The sequence below is a fragment of the Halichoerus grypus genome, chromosome X, assembly GCF_964656455.1.
Source record: "Halichoerus grypus chromosome X, mHalGry1.hap1.1, whole genome shotgun sequence".
NCBI lineage: Eukaryota > Metazoa > Chordata > Mammalia > Carnivora > Phocidae > Halichoerus > Halichoerus grypus.
In genome coordinates this window covers 96,656,889-96,677,175 of record NC_135727.1, presented here as the reverse complement: position 1 = coordinate 96,677,175, position 20,287 = coordinate 96,656,889, and the positions used below count along the sequence as shown (strand labels likewise).

The window sequence follows — 20,287 nt, the reverse complement described above, 5'->3', positions numbered from 1 at the left end:
TGTTGATTAGATATGTGATACATTAAATACGTGATATGGAATACCGTGTATATTGTCATAATAGCAAATGTCAATAGCTGTGACTGAAATGCCTTAATGTTTCTCCTTTTCAAAGAAGAAAATGATGAGCAGTTGAAATGGGAGCAGGTTGCACACATGTAAGAGGCGTGGAGTAATTTATTGAGTCTTTAGATAGGGTTGGAATCATCACTTCAGTTTATCACATCTGCAGGTTACACTGTGGCCACATGTAGAGACACAAGTTGAGTTGATCTAGAATGGGTATTTGCAGAGGGACGTGTAGCACCTTGTTGCACAAGAAAAAGTAGAGGCCCACAATGTTGGCAATATGGACTGCTTTTTGTGTAAGTCACTGCAGTTCTCCAGTGTATATATATGGAATGGAGGTCATTTTGAGCTAGTGGTGATGGGTGGGGAGCAAGTGGTTGGGTCTGGTTCTGTACAAATTACTTCAAGCAAAATGGTTGTTTTTTCAGGTCAACCAAGTTACTCATGATCAAGCCGTGGTGCTACAAAGTGCCCTTCAGAGCATTCCTAATCCATCATCAGAATGCATGCTTAGAAATGTGTCCATTCGTCTTGCTCAGCAAATATCTGATGAGGTTAGTATTAAACTTTTTAAGCTGTGAAATCCTGCAAGGTCTATTTCTGTGTTTGACCTTCTATTTAAATAATTCTTACCACGATTTAAGGCTGAATTTTCCTAAGGCCCATTCGCTCTAATCACTCTCTTCAGTCTAAAGTTCCCTTAACATGGGGGCGCCTGGGTGGCTCAGTTGGTTAAGCGACTGCCTTCGGCTCAGGTCATGATCCTGGAGTCCCAGGATCGAGTCCCGCATCGGGCTCCCTGCTGAGTGGGGAGTCTGCTTCTCCCTCTGACCGTCCCCCCTCTCATGCTCTCTCTATCTCATTCTCTCTCTCAAATAAATAAATAAAAAAATCTTTAAAAAAAAAAAAAAAAAAAAAAACTAAAGTTCCCTTAACATGAATTTTATCTAATATTAACGTTAGCACTTTCCATTTTGAATCACTTTTATGTACAGTAAACAGCATCCTTTAAAAGTATATAATTCAGTCTTCACAAATGCAGGTATGTATGAAACCATCACCATAATCAAGACATAGAACATTTCCATCACTCTGTATATCCCTTTGTAGTCCCTTCCCTCTACCCCAGGTAACCAGTGATCTTTTGTCACTATAGAATAGTTTTCATTTTCTAGTATTTTATACAGGTGAAATTCTACAATGTGTGTTCTTTTATGTCTAGCTTCTCCCACTCCAAATATCATTGAGAATTATCTGTGTTGTGTAGACCATTAGTCCATTCCTGTTTGCTGCTGAGTAGTACCCCATTATGAATATTCCACATCCATACACTTGGCAATGGACATGTGGATTGTTTTCCTCTTCTGGCTGTGGATAAAGCTGCTGTGACCATTGTGTGGACTTGATTTTCATTTTTTATGGGTAAAAAAATGAGTAGAATGGTGGTAGGATCATCTTTGTAGTCTTTTTAAGATGCTTCTGAAAGTAGTAATATAGGGCCAGATAATAACTTGGAGAGCATACTTTGTGGTATTGCTGTTAAATGAAAAAAAGGGGCAAAAGCAATTTGGGAACCTTAAGATAATGGTACTGCTTCACAGCCATTCCTATTTCTTTTACAAGGAGAAACATTTTTTCCAGTTATTATTTTATTCTAATATGCTATCAAACCATTTTTATTATTCATTGTCTTGCAGGCTTCAAGATACATGCCTGATATCTGTGTAATTAGAGCTATTCAAAAAATCATCTGGGCATCAGGATGTGGGGCATTACAGCTAGTATTTAGCCCAAATGAAGAAATCACTAAAATTTATGAGAAGGTAAGAACTATCTCAGAAATACTTTCCTTTTAAATTAATGTTGTTTGGGGCGCCTGGGTGGCTTAGTCGTTTAGCGTCTGCCTTTGGCTCAGGTCATGGTCCCAGGTTCCTGGGATCGAGCCCCGCGTCGGGCTCCCTGCTCGGCGGGAAGCCTGCTTCTCCCTCTCCCACTCCCCCTGCTTGTGTTCCGTCTCTTACTGTGTCTCTCTGTGTCAAATAAATAAAATCTTTTTAAAAATCAGTTAATTGGGGCGCCTGGGTGGCTCAGTCGGTTAAGCGGCTGCCTTCGGCTCAGGTCATGATCCCAGGGTCCTGGGGTCGAGCCCCACGTTGGGCTCCCTGCTCAGTGGAGAGCCTGCTTCTCCCTCTCCCTCTGCCTGCCTCTCTACCTACTTGTGCTCTCTCTCTGTCAAATAAATAAAAAATCTAAAAAAAAAAAAGTTAATTAATGTTTAATTGTGTGTGAGGCTGAATCCTTACATCTGCTATCTTTAAAAATCCAATCATTTGCATCTTCATGGTTGAAAATTAAATGGTAGCTATAGGTAAGATGAGAATACAGTAAAATTTTACTTTTGAAGTAAAGTACTTCATAATCCTGCCATAAAGCTGCTTTTTCATATATGAAATGATGTTTTTCTGCTTCTCACTAGAGTCATTTATGATCTTCTACTGAATTTGCTTTTTCCTATTCTCTCCATTCTTTTTCTTTCATCATCTTTCTGTCCTATGTAAATTTTGGTTTAGTTAACTATCAGCTGTGGTGTCCTGGCATTTAAATATTTTTGTCTTTTAAAGCAGTCAAAGGTAGAAAGAGTGTCAGCCAATTAGGTATCCTCTCTGACCTTCCCTTAGATGAAACAAATTATGTACAGACGTGAGGCTGTGTTTTCATTTCCTGTTTTCTTTCATTTCCTGTTATATGTACTTGCCCCTCATAATCACTGCTGAATATTTAGAAAAGAAAATTAAATTTATAGGAACTTTTGGGCTTAGTAGAGCTTCCTTTTTATAGCCAACATAACCCTGTTTTTCCTAGGATACATTTTAGAGTCCTGTAGTGTCCATCTGGTACAGTTCCTGGACATTCAACTAGTATTTTTTTTTTTTTTTAAGATTTTATTTATTTATTAGAGAGCACGAGTTGGGGGGGGGGGGCGGAGAGCAAAGCAGACTCTCCACCAAGCACGGAACCTGACACAGGGCTCAATCCCAGGACCTCGAGATCTTGACCTGAGCTGAAGTCAGACACTTAACCGACTAAGCCACCCAGGTGCCCCCATTCAGATAGTATTTGAAAGCTTGTTCTTTTTTAGACATGTATTGTAATCATCACTTTTTTATAAAGTCAGATTAGAATTTATTAGCTACCTACCCAAGCATGTTTGGGGTTGTAAAACCTTCCTGAACAATTGTCTTAAGAAAACTGCTTTAGAATAAAATGGCACTGTAGGTACGCTACATTTTGGAACTAGTTATAAGTTCCGAACTCTGCAGTGCTGGAGTGGTCCTTAAGAAAGGAATGATTGTTGGCTTCAGAAGATCCCTAGGAGCCTGAAGGACAAAGAAACAGGTGGTATTCTCAGTGTGCTCCTTCATCGCTCCTTGGGATGTAGCAAAATACTGGAATTAGACTTCATTGTCTAGTTTAATCATTTCCATACTATTCTTAAATGGGTCTCAAGTTGCAGGTAGAGAGGCTGAGGCCAAATGGTTTAAATGAGTCTAAGTTTTAAGCACTAACTTGAAGTTGTATGAGATTTTTCTTAAATGCATCTCTAGGTAATTTGCCTCTGACCATAATTTTACAGACCAATGCAGGCAATGAGCCAGACTTGGAAGATGAACAGGTTTGCTGTGAAGCACTGGAAGTGATGACGTTATGTTTTGCCTTGATTCCGACAGCCTTGGATGCTCTTAGTAAAGAAAAGGCTTGGCAGACATTCATTATTGACTTACTGTTGCACTGTCACAGCAAGTAAGTATCTTTTTTAATTGTTAGAAACTTGATCTTTTGTTACGCAGAAATGAATTTATGCTGGCAGAATTTATCCCAGAAATCAAGTGTTTGTCGTCTCTGTAGCATGATAATATTTAGGAAAATTTCCTTTAACCACGTTTTGCCTAGGCCTAAGTTTGGTTTTAGTCTCTGCAAAATGGCAACATTAAATCTCAAAGTAAAATTAATTTTTTTTTCTAATTTCAGAACTTAGTTTCACCTAAGAGATCTGTATTTTAGCACATGTTTAAAATCTGGTTTACAGGTTTCAATTAAACAGGACATTCACCTCCTCTCTTGGATATGTAGATGCCAGGTTTTTTTTGGTTGGTTTGTTTCAAGAGAAATTGTTAATTCAGTATGAAATTCACAAATCAGGGTTATGGTAAGAACTTTTGCATTTTATAATGAGAACAAAGAGCAACTGTATAAAGCCCTTGTTTTCAATTCAAGATCATTTGTTTCAAACTTTTTGTGCAAGTCAGGTTTGTAGAAAAGTCGGTTTCCATCCTCATGTCATTCTACTCCTGACCTTCATGAGGTAACTCTTCAAACTGGAGCTCTAATTAGTGTCACTGTTAAATGTAAATCTGTCTTACATATATTTTGTGAAAAGACAAAAAATGTTCTTTGGTTATGCTCTCAAATGCCATTCAGCAATGACAGAAATCACTGATGAAATTAATGTAAAGTCAAAGTTTGCTGAAATAAAACCTAGTGATAAAGCTTTTTCAAAGAACCTACATTAATGGAATAGATATAACTTGCTCATTCCAGAGGATGCTGTAAAGTGAATTAGTGGGAACGTCTACTATTTTAGAAGTTCCTTGGTAATTTCCTTGAAATTCAAAAAATCCTTTGACAGGATTCCCCCCCCCCCCAATAAGATTGTGCTTGTTACCTCCTTGAGAATACTTGATCATCATGAGATAACCCCGTATTTGAAGAAAAATAAACAGGTTGAGTGAGTCTGGTTCTATTTAAGAACACGTCAGGGGAGGGAGGAGAGGAAAGATGATTATCCAAAGAGTTTTAGGGAAGTCAAGCCCAGAGGTAGCAAATGTTTTGTTCTGTATTGATTTTCAAGAACTTAAACTAAATTAGGAACTTATTTCACTTCCTTGGCTCCTAAGTATTAAGGAACTTGGTTTTACAGGTTTTCTGCCCTCTACAGACCTATATGAAAATTCCCCCTTATAGGAAATTAGAACCATTTCCCTCCTCCTTTTCCTGAAACTTCATACAATGAAGTAAAGTTCTGTAGACAATACTTTATCTCAGTATGTCTCTGTTCCCTTGTCTTCAACAACAGAAAGCGTCTTCAAAGATCAAGATCTTTTTGAGCTTTAGGTATCTGAATTTCTTCTCTGACTGGCCCTCACCCTGCTCTGCAGGTTCAAAGGCCCTTATATCCAGTTCGTGAGAATTTGACAGCAAACCTGACTTGACCATGATTTGGTGGCATTACCTTTCTAAAATCTAAATCCCCAAACACATCCAGCCCCAAGGGTTTCAGATGCAGGATTGTGGCCCTGCATAGAGTTTATACTTGCATAATATTACTAACCAGTATACCTATGTACAGTGCATTTCCCATGTATGCTTTCTCCCTTAATTCTGTAGCAACTCAGAAGTAGACTGCTGCTGGCAGAACTAAGGCTGAAGTTATAGGACAAGTCCTGCCTCTTGAATTCTAACTTTTACCACAGGGTTATACTCTGTATAATTATAATCCATGAGCAAATTAGTGTGAGTCCCTACTATGTGCTTAGCAATGAAAGTCCAAAGTCAAATAAGATAGTTCTTGCACTCAAGGAACTTTGAGAGAGAAATTAGTGTCATAAGAGGCAAAGTACTCTAGGAGTTAGAAGAGGAATAAGTTACTTTCTGCCTGGAAAGAGCAGAAGTGAAGGTTCTATGCAGAATGTGACAAGTGAGCTCAGGTTTGGGTAAGACTTACATGTGCATACAAATGGAAGGTGGGCCTTGGCGGTGCTCCCCCTCCACCTCAGTCCCCATTATGCTGTTTTTACTTCTATATTGTTGGACCCCATATACTTTCCTCCTCCTCATACTGCTTCTACCCTCGTCTAAACAACCAGCATCCATTGCCCGGACAACTGCAATATCCTTAATCTTCCCACCCCAGTGCTGCACCACTAAGGTATTACTCTCATCCTGTGACCACACCGCAGACAGCATGATCTTTGCCAAGCATGATCATGTTGTTTTCCTGGTAAAAAGTCTTTCTATGCCTTTCCATTGCCTTTGAATTAAGTCTAAACATATAAATTTGGTTTCCCAGACCTCTGTTCATATTAGTTGAGGTCTGTTTCTACATCATAACGCTAAACTTAACTGTAATCACTCACAATTGGATTTAAATTCCTTTAGGAGGCTGTGTTTTTTCCAGCCCCTTCTAGCACCTGTTGCCGTATACCCTACCTATTCAACTCCTCTATGTTACCTCTCATTGATGAAGACATTTGAGTTTGCCACCCCTGGCGTAGTGCTTTCAGAGAAAAGCTGAGTAGTCTGTTTTGATGTGTGAAAGAGGAGTACAGGATAATACTGTAAAGGAGATTAGTGGGAGTCAGTTTACAGAAGGCCTTTGATGCTGAGACCTAAGTAGTGCTCGATTTTAATATGGTAGGCAGTCCTGTTGGTAAATAATTTAGCAAGTACCTATTATGTATCAGGCGCTATCCTAGCTACTAGGGATATAGCAGTAAACAAAACAGAATGGCAGCGTTCTTGGAGTCTACAAACTAAAGGAGGTGGGGAGTGGGAAGGGGCAGACTTGTGGGAAAATATATAGTATGTTAGTGATAAATGCTATGGAGAGAAAGCAGGGAAGGTGACAAGGAGTAGTGGGGAGTCAATAGAGTTTAGTTTTATATAGGATAGAGGAGGCTTTCTAAGAAGGTGACCTTTAAACAAAGCTCTGAAAGAGGAAGGTAGTGATCCATGCAGATAATGGGGGAAGCATGTTTTAAGCAGAAGGAACAAGAGATGTAAATGTCCCGAGGCAGGAACATGTCTGATGTGTTAAAGAACAGCAAGGAGACCAGTGTGGCTGGAGCAGTGAGTGAGGGATAGGCAGCTATAGGAGATGAGGTCAGAAAGTTAACAGGCAGCCTTTTAGGATTTTATAGATCATTCTAACAACATGGATTTTTTTTTTTTTTTTTTTTTACCATGAGATGGGCATCCCAGTGTAGGATTTTGAGCAGAGGAATGGTGTGCTCTGAGTTACTGACATTTTGAGTTTATTCTGGTTGCTTTGTTGAGAATAAGTTCTAGAGTGTCAGGAAAAACAGACTTTTTATCCAAATAAAAGATGACCGTGGCTGGAAATATGGTAGTATTAGAAGTGGTGAGAAATGAGATTTTGAGTATGTCATAAAGATACAGGCCACACGATTTGTAGAAAGGCATATGTTTCTTTGAAAGCATTACAGAAGTCTACATGTATGAGGGAGATTTCATCAGGAAATGACAAATACTAATTATATAGATCCCTACTTTATTTGGGCTGCATACCTATGTTTTACAGAAATAAAACTAGGACTGTGTGAATGACATATACCTTTGAAAATATAATAAAAATTATGGACTTTCTCCCCAGAAAACTTAGGTACTCCTGACTTCAATTTACTTGGGTTCCATCAAATTTAACCCACAAGGCTTCTAAAGTCCTGGTTTGTAAGACCATGTACAGGTTTCTAGAAACCTAGACACATCCAGGAGGGAGGTTAGTACACGAAGTGTATGCTGTCAAGTCCTTTACACTGAGCTATAAATTTGGTTCTAAGCCCTCTTGTTTGCTAGCACAAAGACAGAAACATGATAGTTTTCTGTGAAATGTAGTTTGCAATGTCCGTAAGACACACAGATGCTTAGCAGATACTTGTTAAGCATCTCCCTGTATATCAGGCGTTGTTCCAGGTGTCAGAAACTCTGGCATCAGCAAAGCCCTGCCCTGAAAGAGCTTACTTTCTTTTTTTTTTTTTTTTTTAAGATTTTATTTATTTATTTGACAGAGAGAGACACAGCGAGAGAGGGAACACAAGCAGGGGGAGTGTGGGAGGGAGAAGCAGGCTTCCTGCCAAGCAGGGAGCCCGATGTGGGACTCCATCCCAGGACCCTGGGATACTGACCTGAGCCGAAGGCAGACGCTTAATGACTGAGCCACCCAGGCGCCCAAGAGCTTACTTTCTAATGGAGACAGACCACTATCTTACAGACAAACAGCATTTGTGCATGTGGTAACTGAACTGATTCTTAGCACCTATTATACATGGGTCACTATTCTAGGTTCTTGAGGCACAACAGTAAATAGGTGGTGTCTCGAGCCTCTTGGACATTTGCTCTAGTGAGATCTGTATAGTATATAATTTTTTTTTTTTTTACGGATACATAATTATCAGGTAAAGTTCTCACTAGTGGGACCAGAGACAAGTTCTTCCCAAGGGTCATCATAGAATATTGTATAATACGGTGGTTTTCGATCTTTAGCGCACATTAAAGTCACCTGGAGGATTTATTAAAACACAGGTTGCTGGGTAGCAGCCCCAGTATTTCTGATTCAGCAGGTCCAGGATGGGGCCTGATAATTTACATTTTTAACAAGTTCCCAAATGATGCTAATGCTGCTGATCTGGGGACCATGCTTTGGGAACCACTAGTATAATAAAAGGGACATTGCAGCATTATCCTTACTGTAATTGCAACAGAATTTCAACAGAGTTGTTTGCTCCAGAGCGCAATGAGTAAAAATTCTGTGGACAGCCCAAAAGATGTGTAAGGCTCACTGTAGGCCATCTTGTATCCAGTAGAGCAGTTCCAGCTTGTTCCAAGAAAGGGGTGTTACAGGGTATCCCTCAAACTCTTCTATGACAATTTGGGTTAGAGTTCTTGCCGTACAGCCTACGGTTCATCTGTCCCAGGTTGCCGGCTTCAGGGGGTGTTACCTTGTATCCTTGTATTTTTACTTGTAATTCACCCTTAATCCACTGCACCCCTCCCCCCCAAAGAGAGACCAGTGTTGGAATCTTTTTTTTTTTTTACTTTGTGCAAATAATATGTTAATTGTGAAACATTTTTATTTCAGAACTGTTCGCCAGGTGGCACAAGAGCAGTTCTTTTTAATGTGCACCAGATGTTGCATGGGACACAGGCCTCTACTTTTCTTCATTACTCTGCTCTTTACCGTGTTGGGGGTGAGACATTTTTTAATATGCTTCTCATTGTGATTAATTCTTTAAACAGGCATTCAGGAATTTATGGTTTTAGCTTATATTCAAGTTATAACAGCCTATATTTAGTAAATAAATATTCATAACTTCCCATATTATTTTAGTGCTTTGCTCTAGTTAACTCTAGGTTTTTAAAAAGTGGCTTCTGAGCATGAACATGTGAATTCACATTATTCTACGATTGGTTTCAGAGCACAGCCAGAGAGAGAGCTAAGCATTCAGGCGACTACTTTACCCTCTTAAGACACCTTCTTAATTACGCTTACAATAGTAATATTAACATACCCAATGCTGAAGTTCTTCTCAATAATGAAATTGACTGGCTTAAAAGAATTAGGGTAAGTTACCTTTAATACTGTGTTTATTGTATCGATAGTATTTTATTAATTGATAGTTTGTAGTTTTAAGCATTTTGGTTAAGCGAAAAACACCAAAGAGTAATAAAAAGGACCAAAGAATATACTCTCTGATGGTGGGTCTTGGTAACTCAAGATTCACAGAATGAATGCATAGCTAGTTTTGTAAAATGCTTTGTTTTACTTGAAACTTGAAATACTGATTTCAGCCTCTTCGATTTTTATAATCTTGGGCCTTTTTGCAAATTTTCATCTTCTAAAATGTTTGAATTGTTCTCATCAAAAATCAGTATGTATAGACTAGCACTTAACTCTTGATGTTAACACCGGATACTCTTAACTCAGAATTGTATGAGAATTTATTTCTGAAGAGATTCGTAGCTTTTATAGCCCTCAGAAAGTTCTGAAGAGAACTTCATCCTGTTTAGAAGGGAAAGCTTTGGCAAGAAACAGACTCTTAACTATAGAGAACAAACAGATGGTTACGGGGGGGGGGGAAGATGGGGGGGATAGGTGGTGGGGATTAAGGAGGGCACTTGTCATGATGAGCACTGCGTGATGTGTAGAAGTGTTGAATCACTATATTGTACACATGAAACGTGTGTGTTAACTACACTGAATGATTTTAAAAAATAAAGTTTTAAAAAAGAATGGAAAGGTTTGGGGGAATTACCTCATGTGTGTCTAGTTCTCGAATTGTGGCTCCTCTCTCCCTCCCTTCCATAAGTTAGGCATTTGTTATTTTTTCTTTGGCAGGATGATGTTAAAAGAACAGGTGAAACAGGTGTGGAAGAGACGATCTTAGAAGGCCACCTTGGGGTAACAAAAGAATTACTGGCCTTTCAAACCCCTGAGAAAAAGTATCATATTGGTTGTGAAAAAGGAGGTGCTAATCTCATTAAAGTAAGTTTTGTCCGAAACTAGATACCGTGACCTCCTAAATGTTTGTTACAAAATCTGTCTGGTTGGTTTATAATATCATGTCTTTGGTGTATTATCTTGACCTTTTCTGCCTTCTGCTTTTTAAAAATCTTTATAGAGGTTACAGTAATTGTTTAAATACAGTTTCTAAATTTTGTATGTAAATAAAAGTACTATGTATTTAATAAAGTAAATACACACTATTGAATTTTTCTATTTAGAAAATCTGAATTTTTCACTTCATCGGTCTACTTAAAACACGACAGACCTGTTTGTGCGACTGCATCTTGTTTATCCTATTTCTTTAATGACTTTCTTCACATGTGTGGTAACTCAAGCAAAAAGTATCATTTTAGTACATATTATTTTTATTCAAAATTAGTTTGGGTATACATATGATTAAAGGAGTAAACATGGGCACCTGGGTGGCTCAGTCAGCTAAGTGTCTGCCTTAGGCTCAGGTCATGATCTCAGGGTCCTGCTCAGCGGGGAGCCTGCTTCTCCTTCCTCTGCCCCTTCTCCCCTCCTCCCCGCTTGCGCATGCGCATGCTCTCTCTCTGCTCTCTCTCAAATAAATAAAATCGTCTAAAAAATAAAGGAATAAACTTACTTAAAATGTTAAGTGCTATAGTCAACTTGCTCTTGATAATCAGAGAAATTTGGTATATTTGTTACAATAGTGTTTTGAAGTGGAATCTTTTTATTAGAAAATCAAGTAAGTTTTCTCAGATGTAATGATATCTTTAATTCTGACAAGTAATTTAACATTATTTCCTTCTAAGAGACATTTCTTTCCTTAAAAAAAGATAAATGTATACAACACACACATAGACACAACTTTGTGTGTCATACGTATAAACATTACAGAAATAAAACTATATAACATACAACATACATATGTAATTGCTAATATGTAATCCTTTTTTCATCTCTTGTAGGAATTAATTGATGATTTCATCTTCCCTGCATCCAATGTTTACCTGCAATATATGAGAAACGGAGAACTGCCTGCTGAACAGGCAATTCCAGTCTGTAGCTCCCCAGCTACCATTAACGCTGGTTTTGAGTTACTTGTAGCATTAGCTGTTGGCTGTGTGAGGAATCTCAAACAGATAGTAGATTCTTTGACTGAAATGTATTATATTGGCACAGCAATAACTAGTAAGTATACTAAAATACAGTGTTGTGATGACAGATAATTCTCTAATTTGTTCAAATTCTATTTTCTAAAAATTTTTTTTTAGTAAACATCTTCAGCTCATGTTTTTCTTTCAGGAACTACCTTAACATTTGTAGGAAATGGATGTGTAATTTAACACCATTACAAGCAAAGAGCCTTGATGTAGAAAATTTGTCAAGTGTTTGTTAAATGTCTTCCTGTAAGGGGTTTGAGTATTTAGCAAATTAATTTCATCTCAGTCAAACCTGGAATAAAAAACTATGGAATAATAAGTAGTCAAAAGAAATGCCAGAGTTCTAATTTAAAACTCGAGTTGCATGCCTTGGAAAACCTTTCAGGCTCTTATTCAGAAGCTCTTTAATACTATTTTCATATGAGCTCAAAGAAAATCTGGTTTTTAAAGACTAGAATGTGAGAAGATAACATTCTAATGCATTTTATGTCCTCAGTTAATGCTCACATGAAGCCCTTGAGGTAGACTGTAGACCAGATCATACAGATCTGGAACTGAAGCTCCAAAAGGATGGGGGCAATATTAAATGACTGGAAAAGCAGAAATAAATCAAATAATTTAAGAGAAAACCAGTGTTTATCTACAAAGCTTAAGGATGTAATTGTTATAGTAAATATTTAAAAACGTGAAATTATTTTTTGGTATGTTGTATTTCAAAATATAAGGATATTTTTAATAACATTTTAGGAGATTCTGATTAAACTGCTTTTAAAAGGTTAGACCGTTAGCTATTTATTTACCAAATCTATATGTAGTAAGGTGGGGGTTTTGTTTCGTTTTAACTTAAAGAAGAGTCTTTTGTTTGTTCAGGGTTCTTTGTTTTTTAACAAATCCACACGTTTATTCATTTACTTTTTTTTTTTTTTTAAGATTTTATTTATTTATTTGACAGAGACAGCGAGAGAGGGAACATAAGCAAGGGGAGAGGGAGAAGCAGGCTTCCCACTGAGCAGGGAGCCCAGTGGGAGTCTTGATCCCAGGACTCTGGGATCGTGACCTGAGCTGAAGGCAGATGCTTAACCAACTGAGCCACCCGGGCACCCCTATTCATTTACTTTTCAATAAGCTTACACCCTCAAGGGGTACGATATCACACAGATTCTGTGTCCAGTGGCCTTAGCAGGAAGCTTGCTTTGGAATTTGGCATGAACCATGCCACTGCTTCCATGGGCATGGGTAACCTTTCCCCAGATTCATCCAGTTTTGTTCAGTTTGCCACCGGGAGTCACTGTGTTGTCCTTTGCTTTGTACATGGGAGCACATCTCTTGCCCAGATAGAATTGTTTCGTCTCAGGCGATCATCACCTTCAATTTTAAGATGAGTTGTGTTCTCACTCTGGTTTTGGAGGACCCCACTACTAGCCAGCAAAAAGTGGCGTTGGACCACAGCCCTCCAGATATATTTGCTGTTTCAGAAGTCCTGTTCCAAGTATCCCTTCACCTGCTCGAAGATGGCAGAAACAGAAAGGCTGCTTGTTTTTTAAGTAGTACACTTGCGTGGTAAAAATTTGAACTACCAAAGAAGCTACATACTAAAAAGTACGTTTCCTGCCCATTTTAGTCCCAGCTCCCATTGGATAGCTGTAACCATTATCGTCAGTTTGTGTCTGTCCTTTGAGCATTACTGTATGGAAAATCCACATAGAAAATCTTTTTTGGTTTAGTTGTTTTTGTTTTTAACCATGGATTGGCATATTGTATACACAGTGTCTTCACTTTGTTTTCCCCTTAATATATCTGCAATTGTTCTCTATCAACACATACATATTTGCCTAATTCCATTTATTGGCTTATATACTTTTCAATTTAGTATACTATATTTAGCCAGTCCTTTATATACTGTTTCCAGGTTTATACTAAGTAGAGGGAGACATACGGTGATTTACAATTCTCACAACTTTCAAATCCACTATTTCATTAGCCCCTCAAAATAACATTGCAGTTATAGGCAAAACAACTGTTACTCTTATTACATTTATTACAAAGGAAACAGAAGCTTACCTGAAGGTGAAAGAGTTGGTAAACAACAGAACCTGGATATGAACCCAGGTGGCCCTAGGATGCTTTAAAACCAAACAAGCTATATAATACTTGGTGTATTTATATTAACATTATATGTCAGAATGAATCTGAAAACACTTCAAAAAAAACATACAAAAGTAGAAAAAAATTACGACTAAACAGTAAAACTAAAAGTAAAATGAGCACATAGAGCCTGACTGGCTCAGTGGGTTAAGCGTCTGCCTACAGCTCAGGTCATGATCCCAGAGTTCTGGGATCGAGCGCCGCGCATCGGGCTCCCTGCTCATTGGGGAGCCTGCTTCTCCCTCTCCCCCCTGCCCCGCTTGTGCTCGCTCTCTAATAAAATCTTTAAAAATTAAAAAAGTGAGCACATAGAAATTAGCATTATACCATCTCAGGAGATTTCTTCTGACATTTCTGTAGAAGTAACACCAGGTAAGACATGGGTTTTCAAATGGTGGGGTAAGAATCCCTATAGTGGTGCAGGTTGCTGCATCCATTCAGTTTGTTGAGGGGGAAACACAGTGTACTGCTTCAGCTGGCTGGAAAATTAGTGGAATTGTTGGTAATGTTAATTTATCAGCTTAATAGAGCTAAAAGTGGACAAAATGGTTGTGTTTGTGCTACAAGAATCTTTTCCCTTCTCTCAGCTTGTGAAGCACTTACAGAGTGGGAATATCTGCCACCTGTTGGACCCCGCCCACCTAAAGGATTTGTGGGGCTGAAAAATGCTGGTGCTACTTGTTACATGAATTCTGTGATTCAGCAACTCTACATGATTCCCTCCATCAGGAATGGTATTCTTGCAATTGAAGGCACAGGTAGTGATGTAGATGATGATATGTCTGGGGATGAGAAGCAGGACAATGAGGTAAATTTTTTTTAGCATTTCTGTTTGAAATTCTGCTACCAGATACTGTCATTCTCTCTTACAGAATGTTGTGCTTTCATTGGACTTGTTGATGTATATTTGAAAATAAAGCTAGAGTCTCCCAGCATGGACTGCTATGTCTTGCCATAACCTAGTACTCACTAGCTACCAGACTTTATACTATAGTTAATTTTCATGGTGGTTTATATGTTTTTAAAGCAGCAGTTCACATACCCAATTTTTTTGTGTGAAGTGTTTAATATAATTTGGAGTTTGCATAATGATAAGGATCTTCCATTTTTATAACAGTTTATATTTTCACTTTTCTACTGATATTTTTAAATATATCTCCATACTATGCCAGTTTCATTATCTCTTTTTACTTTTAGGTTACTTTTACATTTACCCCAGATCATAGCTCTTCTTGCTTAAGCAACAAACTTCTCTCTACTTCAGATATCACATAGTCTTGTGACAAAATTTAGGCTCCCTGCCAAGTATCTACTGCACAATAAAGCTATGGGAAAGTTTGGTTGTAGTGGTGGATCAGATTTGACATAACTATGGCACAGCTCTTTAAAGAAGAGAATATTACAAGACTTAGTTGTGGTCATGTTTATATCCATCCTGTATTTCTTTGTTTTTATTTTATCTTTTCCTGTTCATGTTGTTGGTGAGAACTGCAGGGAGAAGCCAGAATGTGTTCTAATTGTAAATATCTTCAGTGGTTCTTTCCTCCTTCCTCCTCTTCAGTCACCACAGCTATTGGCTCTCAGGTGGTTTAATACTTACAGGGCTTCTGAAACATATACTTGTCCCAGTTCTTTCCCAGATCTACTGAACCGCATCATCCCAGGGGTTAGGGTCCGAGCATTGTTTAATTTTTTAAAAAGCTTCATAGTGGGGATACTTTACACCTATACCCAGTTAAGAACCACTGCTCTGAGTGGAAATTGAAACTGAAATTCTAGTTCTGTAGCCCATCGCATCTCTGGGATGTTGAGGGTAAGCACAGGGAGAGATAGCTAATTACACTGGCAAGAAGTAAACAAGGCAGACAAAATATGATACAATTTCAAATAAGATGTCCCATGTTTGCTCTCAATGGTACCTTCTGCTCTGTGTTGTCTCAGCACGCCACTGCACTTGTGGGGTTTTTTTTGGTTCTTTGCCTTTTGTCTGTGTTCTTGTTTCCATCCCTGGACAGAGAGTTTCTCATGGACAGGGACTGGATATTCTGTTTCTATATCAAAGGTCCCTGGTACCACAATTCTCTTTCCATCTCTATGAATTTGACTATTCTAGGTACCTCATGTAAGTGGAATCATACCATTTTTGTCTTTTTGTGACTGGCTTATTTCACTCAACATAATGTTCTCAAGGTTTAGCCATGTTGTAGCATGTGTCCAAATTTTCTTCCTTTTTAAGGCTGAATAATATTCCACTGTGTGGACAGACCACGTTTTGTTTATCCATCCGTTGGTGGACACTGGGTTGCTTCCACCCTTTGGCGATTGTAAATAGTACTCTCATGAACATGGGTGTACAAATCTCTCTTCAAGACCTTTCTTTCACTTCTTCTGGGCATATATCCAGAAATGGAATTGCTGGATCATGTGGTAATTCTGATTTTAATTTTTTAAGGAACTGGTCCACAGTGGCTGCACCATTTTACATTTCTACCAACAGTGCACAAGGGTTCCAGTTTTCATTTTCATGAGGTCCAGTATGTCTCATTTTTCTTTCGTTAGCTGTTCCTTTGCTGTCCTAGCCAATAAATTACCACCTAATCAAATGTTGTGACATTTTTACCCTATGTTTTCTTTAAGAATTTCTTAATTTCAGCTCTTGCTTTCAGGTCTGTATTGAGTTAATTTTTGTATATGGTGTTAGAGAGGAATCCAACTTAATTCTTTTGCATAAGGATATCTAGTTTTTCCAGCGTCATTTTTTGAGGAGTACTACTCTTAATATGCATATTTCATTCACAGTTCTGAGCACCTCATAATCCTCCCCACAGCCACACATCCCCATGAGGAAACCGAAGCTTAGAAACGTGAAGTAGGGACACCTGGGTGTCTCAGTCGGCTCTGAGGTAGTTTAATACTTAATCGATTCTGAAACCTTAAAAAGGTTAAGCATCTGCCTTCAGTTCAGGTCGTAGTCCCAAGGTCCTGGGATTGAGTCCCGCATCGGGCTCCTTGCTCAGCGAGGAGCCTGCTTCTTCCCCTGCTTGTGCCTCATTCTCTCTCTCTCAATCAATCAATCAATCTTTTAAAAAAAGAAAGAAAAGAAGCGTGAAGTAGCTGACCTGCTCAGAGTTAGCCAGCTTCTCAGTGGCAGCGCCTACACTGGGGTCCAGTTCGGTCTATGTTAAACACCACACTCTACTCTGCTACGTTGCCTTTATTATCTACCTTTCCAATATACAGTCAGGGTTATTCCTTTATGACAACTCTTCGGTGAGATGGTGGAGATAAAGTTATATTGTAAATTAAAATTTATAAATTGGAAGTTAAGTGCTTTGGAAATAAGAAATAGAAGTACAAATGATTAATCATTTGTTCACTAACTGGTGCTTGTCTCAACATACTTTACTGTACTTTAAAGTTGGATTAACGTATTAATATTTTTTCTTTTCTAGAGCAATGTTGATCCCAGAGATGATGTATTTGGATATCCTCAACAATTTGAAGATAAACCAGCATTAAGTAAAACAGAAGATAGGAAAGAGTATAATATTGGTGTTCTAAGGCACCTTCAAGTCATCTTTGGTCATTTAGCTGCTTCTCGACTACAATACTATGTGCCCAGAGGATTTTGGAAACAGTTCAGGTAAACTGTAGACAGTAATAGGGATACTGCTTAAACCTTTATGAACATCTCCGTACACTAACATCAACTTGTAAAATACATGTTTGAGGGTATCTTTATGTTTAATATTTAAGCAGTAGTACAGTTGACCCTGAAGAACATTTGAATTACATGGGTCCACTTATACATGGAATTTTTTTTCCCCTGATGAATACAGTAAAGTACTTTAAATGTATTTTTCTTTTCCCTGTGGTTTCTTAATAACATTTCCTTTTCCCCAGCTTACTTTATTGTGAGAATACAGTATATAATACATAAAACATACAAAATATGTGTTAATCACTTGTTTATGTTATAAGTAAGACTTCCAGTCAACAGTAAGCTCTTAGTAGTAGTTAAGTTTTGGGGAGTCAAAAGTTATAGGCAGATTTTCTACCACAGGGGTTAGCTATAATAAACTTTACTTCTTAGTGATTTTCTCTTACTGTCTTCAAAGTCAGGTAGAAAGTGTCATAGTTTGGAGAGGCAGCATACTTCAGTCTCTAAAGATGTTAATAATTTTTTATTTTGAGGGCACCTGGGTGGCTCAGTCAGTTAAGCGTCTGCCTTTAGTTCAGGTCACGATCCCAGGGTTCTGGGATCCAGCCCTGCATTGGGCTCCCTGCTCCGCAGGGAGTCTACTTCTCCCTCTCCCGTTCCCCCTGCTTGTGTTCTCTCACTCTCTGTCAAATAAGTAAATAAAATCTTTTTTAAAAAATAATTTTTATTTTGAAAACTTCTCACATTCAGAAAAGTAGGGAGAACCATGTGAGCCCTTACGTATTCATCCCCCAGCCTCAGCAGTTGTTGACTCATGCCCAATCTTGTTTAAACTACATTCCCATCTACTTTCCAGATTGTTTGAATCAAATCTCACACGTTTTCATCTATAAATAATTGCAGTATGTGTCTCTGATGGCTTTTTAAAAACATAACCATGATACTATTACCATGTCTTTTAAAAATCCTTAATATCCTTGTCATTGTTCAGATTTTCTCACAATTGTTTTTTACTATGTATTTTTTTGAAATTGGGATCCAGATGAAGTCCATACACCTCAAATGTTGCTATGACTCTCCTCTATTCTCATCGTTTTCACTCTTGCAGTTTGTTGGGGAAAAGTAGGTAGTTTACCCTGTAAAGTTTTCCACCATCTGGATTTTATTGATAGGATCCCTGTGGTATATTTGTATTTTCTTTTTTCCTCAGTCCACTGTATTTCCTATAAATAAGGAGTGAGATTTAGAGACTTGATGAGATCAAGGTGTTTTTCTCTTTTTTTTTTTTTTTTGAAATGATAGGCAAAGCTACTTTATAGACGGTAATGTTTACATCTGTAAGGAGAGGTACGTAATGTCTGTATCCCATGATCACAGCCATTGATAATCATTGACAAGAGTATTTCATCAGGGTTACAGAATGGTAGTAGTCTCATTTTATCATTCCTGTATTTACTAGCAAGAATAGATCTACCTGCAATGACAACTTTGCTATCCTGATGTACAATTTTCTAGGAAAGATGGGATAAATACCTTTTTTTAAAATTAAAATTCTCAGTTATATCTTGATCTTTTTTTTAATTTTACTTTTTTAAATCATTGCCTATTATGTGTCATGCACTGTACTAAAATACCACAGTACAACCACTTAATTCTTTTTACTGTTTATGAGAAAGGCTCTAATCCTTCATAGCAGTGGGTTTTTAAATAATACTCCTCGGAATCTCTTCAAGGTCTCTCCCAGTCAGCTGAGAGCAGGGGAAGCAGAGGGTCACCTGACACTGCCACCGTGCAGGCTAGCTTCCCTGCTTCTATGGAGCAGCTTCCCTTTTCCCTAGGGATGCTATTTAGATTTCTTTTGAAACCACCACTTTATAATGGCTTTCCTGTGAACTAAACCATTTAAATTCCTCTGATTCCCCTAACTAGGTCCCCTGCTTTAATCCATACTACTGGCTTGCATACACCACCCTCCTTCCCAGCTCTGCTTTTACTCTTTCTGTCCCATCACCTGGCACACCCCTCACCCTCCTCTCTGACTGTTCCAGTTCTTTCTTTCCCCAGTTTGTCCCATCTCTGCCATAAGGCTTTTAGCATTTCTGTTCTTCCTCTTCCAAATTACTCTCACACTTTTTGTGTTTCTAGCTTAAAATTTGTCATTCAGTTATAAATAGTTTTCTCTCTTACAATACATTTGCATTTTTTATTTCTAAATGACTTCCTGTGCTAGTGGAGCTTCCAGTTTATCTAGACTAGCACTTCTGGGTGATTTTCACTTTAGACACATAATATACTCCTAATACATGTGGGTTAGTTAACCACATTCCTCACCCCATGCCCAATTTTTTATTTTGAAAAATTTGAAACCAACAGAAAAGGTGACGAATTAGTATAGTGGTCACCTTTTTATATTACACTCTAAACAGATATAACAGTTGTTAACATTTTGCCAGGCTTGCTTATATGTATACCATTGGCCCTTGAACAATGTGGGGTTAGGGGCATTGATTCCCCTTACACTTGAAAATCCACATATAACTTTTGATGCCCTTGAAACTGAACAGCCTACTATTCTTGACTGGAAGCCTTACCAATAACATAAACAGTCAATTAACATTTTGTATGTTTTGTGTATTATATGTATAGATTACATGTAAGAATACATTCTTACAATCAGGTAAACTGGAGAAAAGAAAATGTTATAAAAATCATAAGGAAGAGAAAATACACTTACGGTACTGTACTGTATGGTGGAAAAATCCATGTATAAGTAGATTCATAGTTCAAACCTGTGTTGTTCAAGTGTCAACTGTGCTTGGGTTTTGATTCTTCTAAACCAGTTGATAGTTGTAAACATGATACTTTACCCCCACACACCTACATGTGCTTCAATATGTATCCGCTAAGAATAAAGACATTTTC

At 38.0% G+C, this 20,287-nt stretch overlaps 1 protein-coding gene across 3 annotated transcripts in view; it reads left to right on the top strand.

The window, feature by feature from the left end:
• Nucleotides 1-20,287, top strand: part of USP9X (ubiquitin specific peptidase 9 X-linked) — a 162,603-nt gene that overhangs the window by 119,907 nt on the left and 22,409 nt on the right. For all 3 annotated transcript variants that reach the window (XM_078065223.1, XM_078065222.1, XM_078065224.1), the window contains exons 24-32: nt 498-623; nt 1,767-1,892; nt 3,704-3,870; nt 9,005-9,113; nt 9,341-9,487; nt 10,262-10,408; nt 11,365-11,587; nt 14,292-14,512; nt 17,157-17,347. In XM_078065223.1, the coding sequence (XP_077921349.1) occupies nt 498-623; nt 1,767-1,892; nt 3,704-3,870; nt 9,005-9,113; nt 9,341-9,487; nt 10,262-10,408; nt 11,365-11,587; nt 14,292-14,512; nt 17,157-17,347 (1,457 nt within the window). The remainder of the gene's footprint in view (nt 1-497; nt 624-1,766; nt 1,893-3,703; nt 3,871-9,004; nt 9,114-9,340; nt 9,488-10,261; nt 10,409-11,364; nt 11,588-14,291; nt 14,513-17,156; nt 17,348-20,287) is intronic.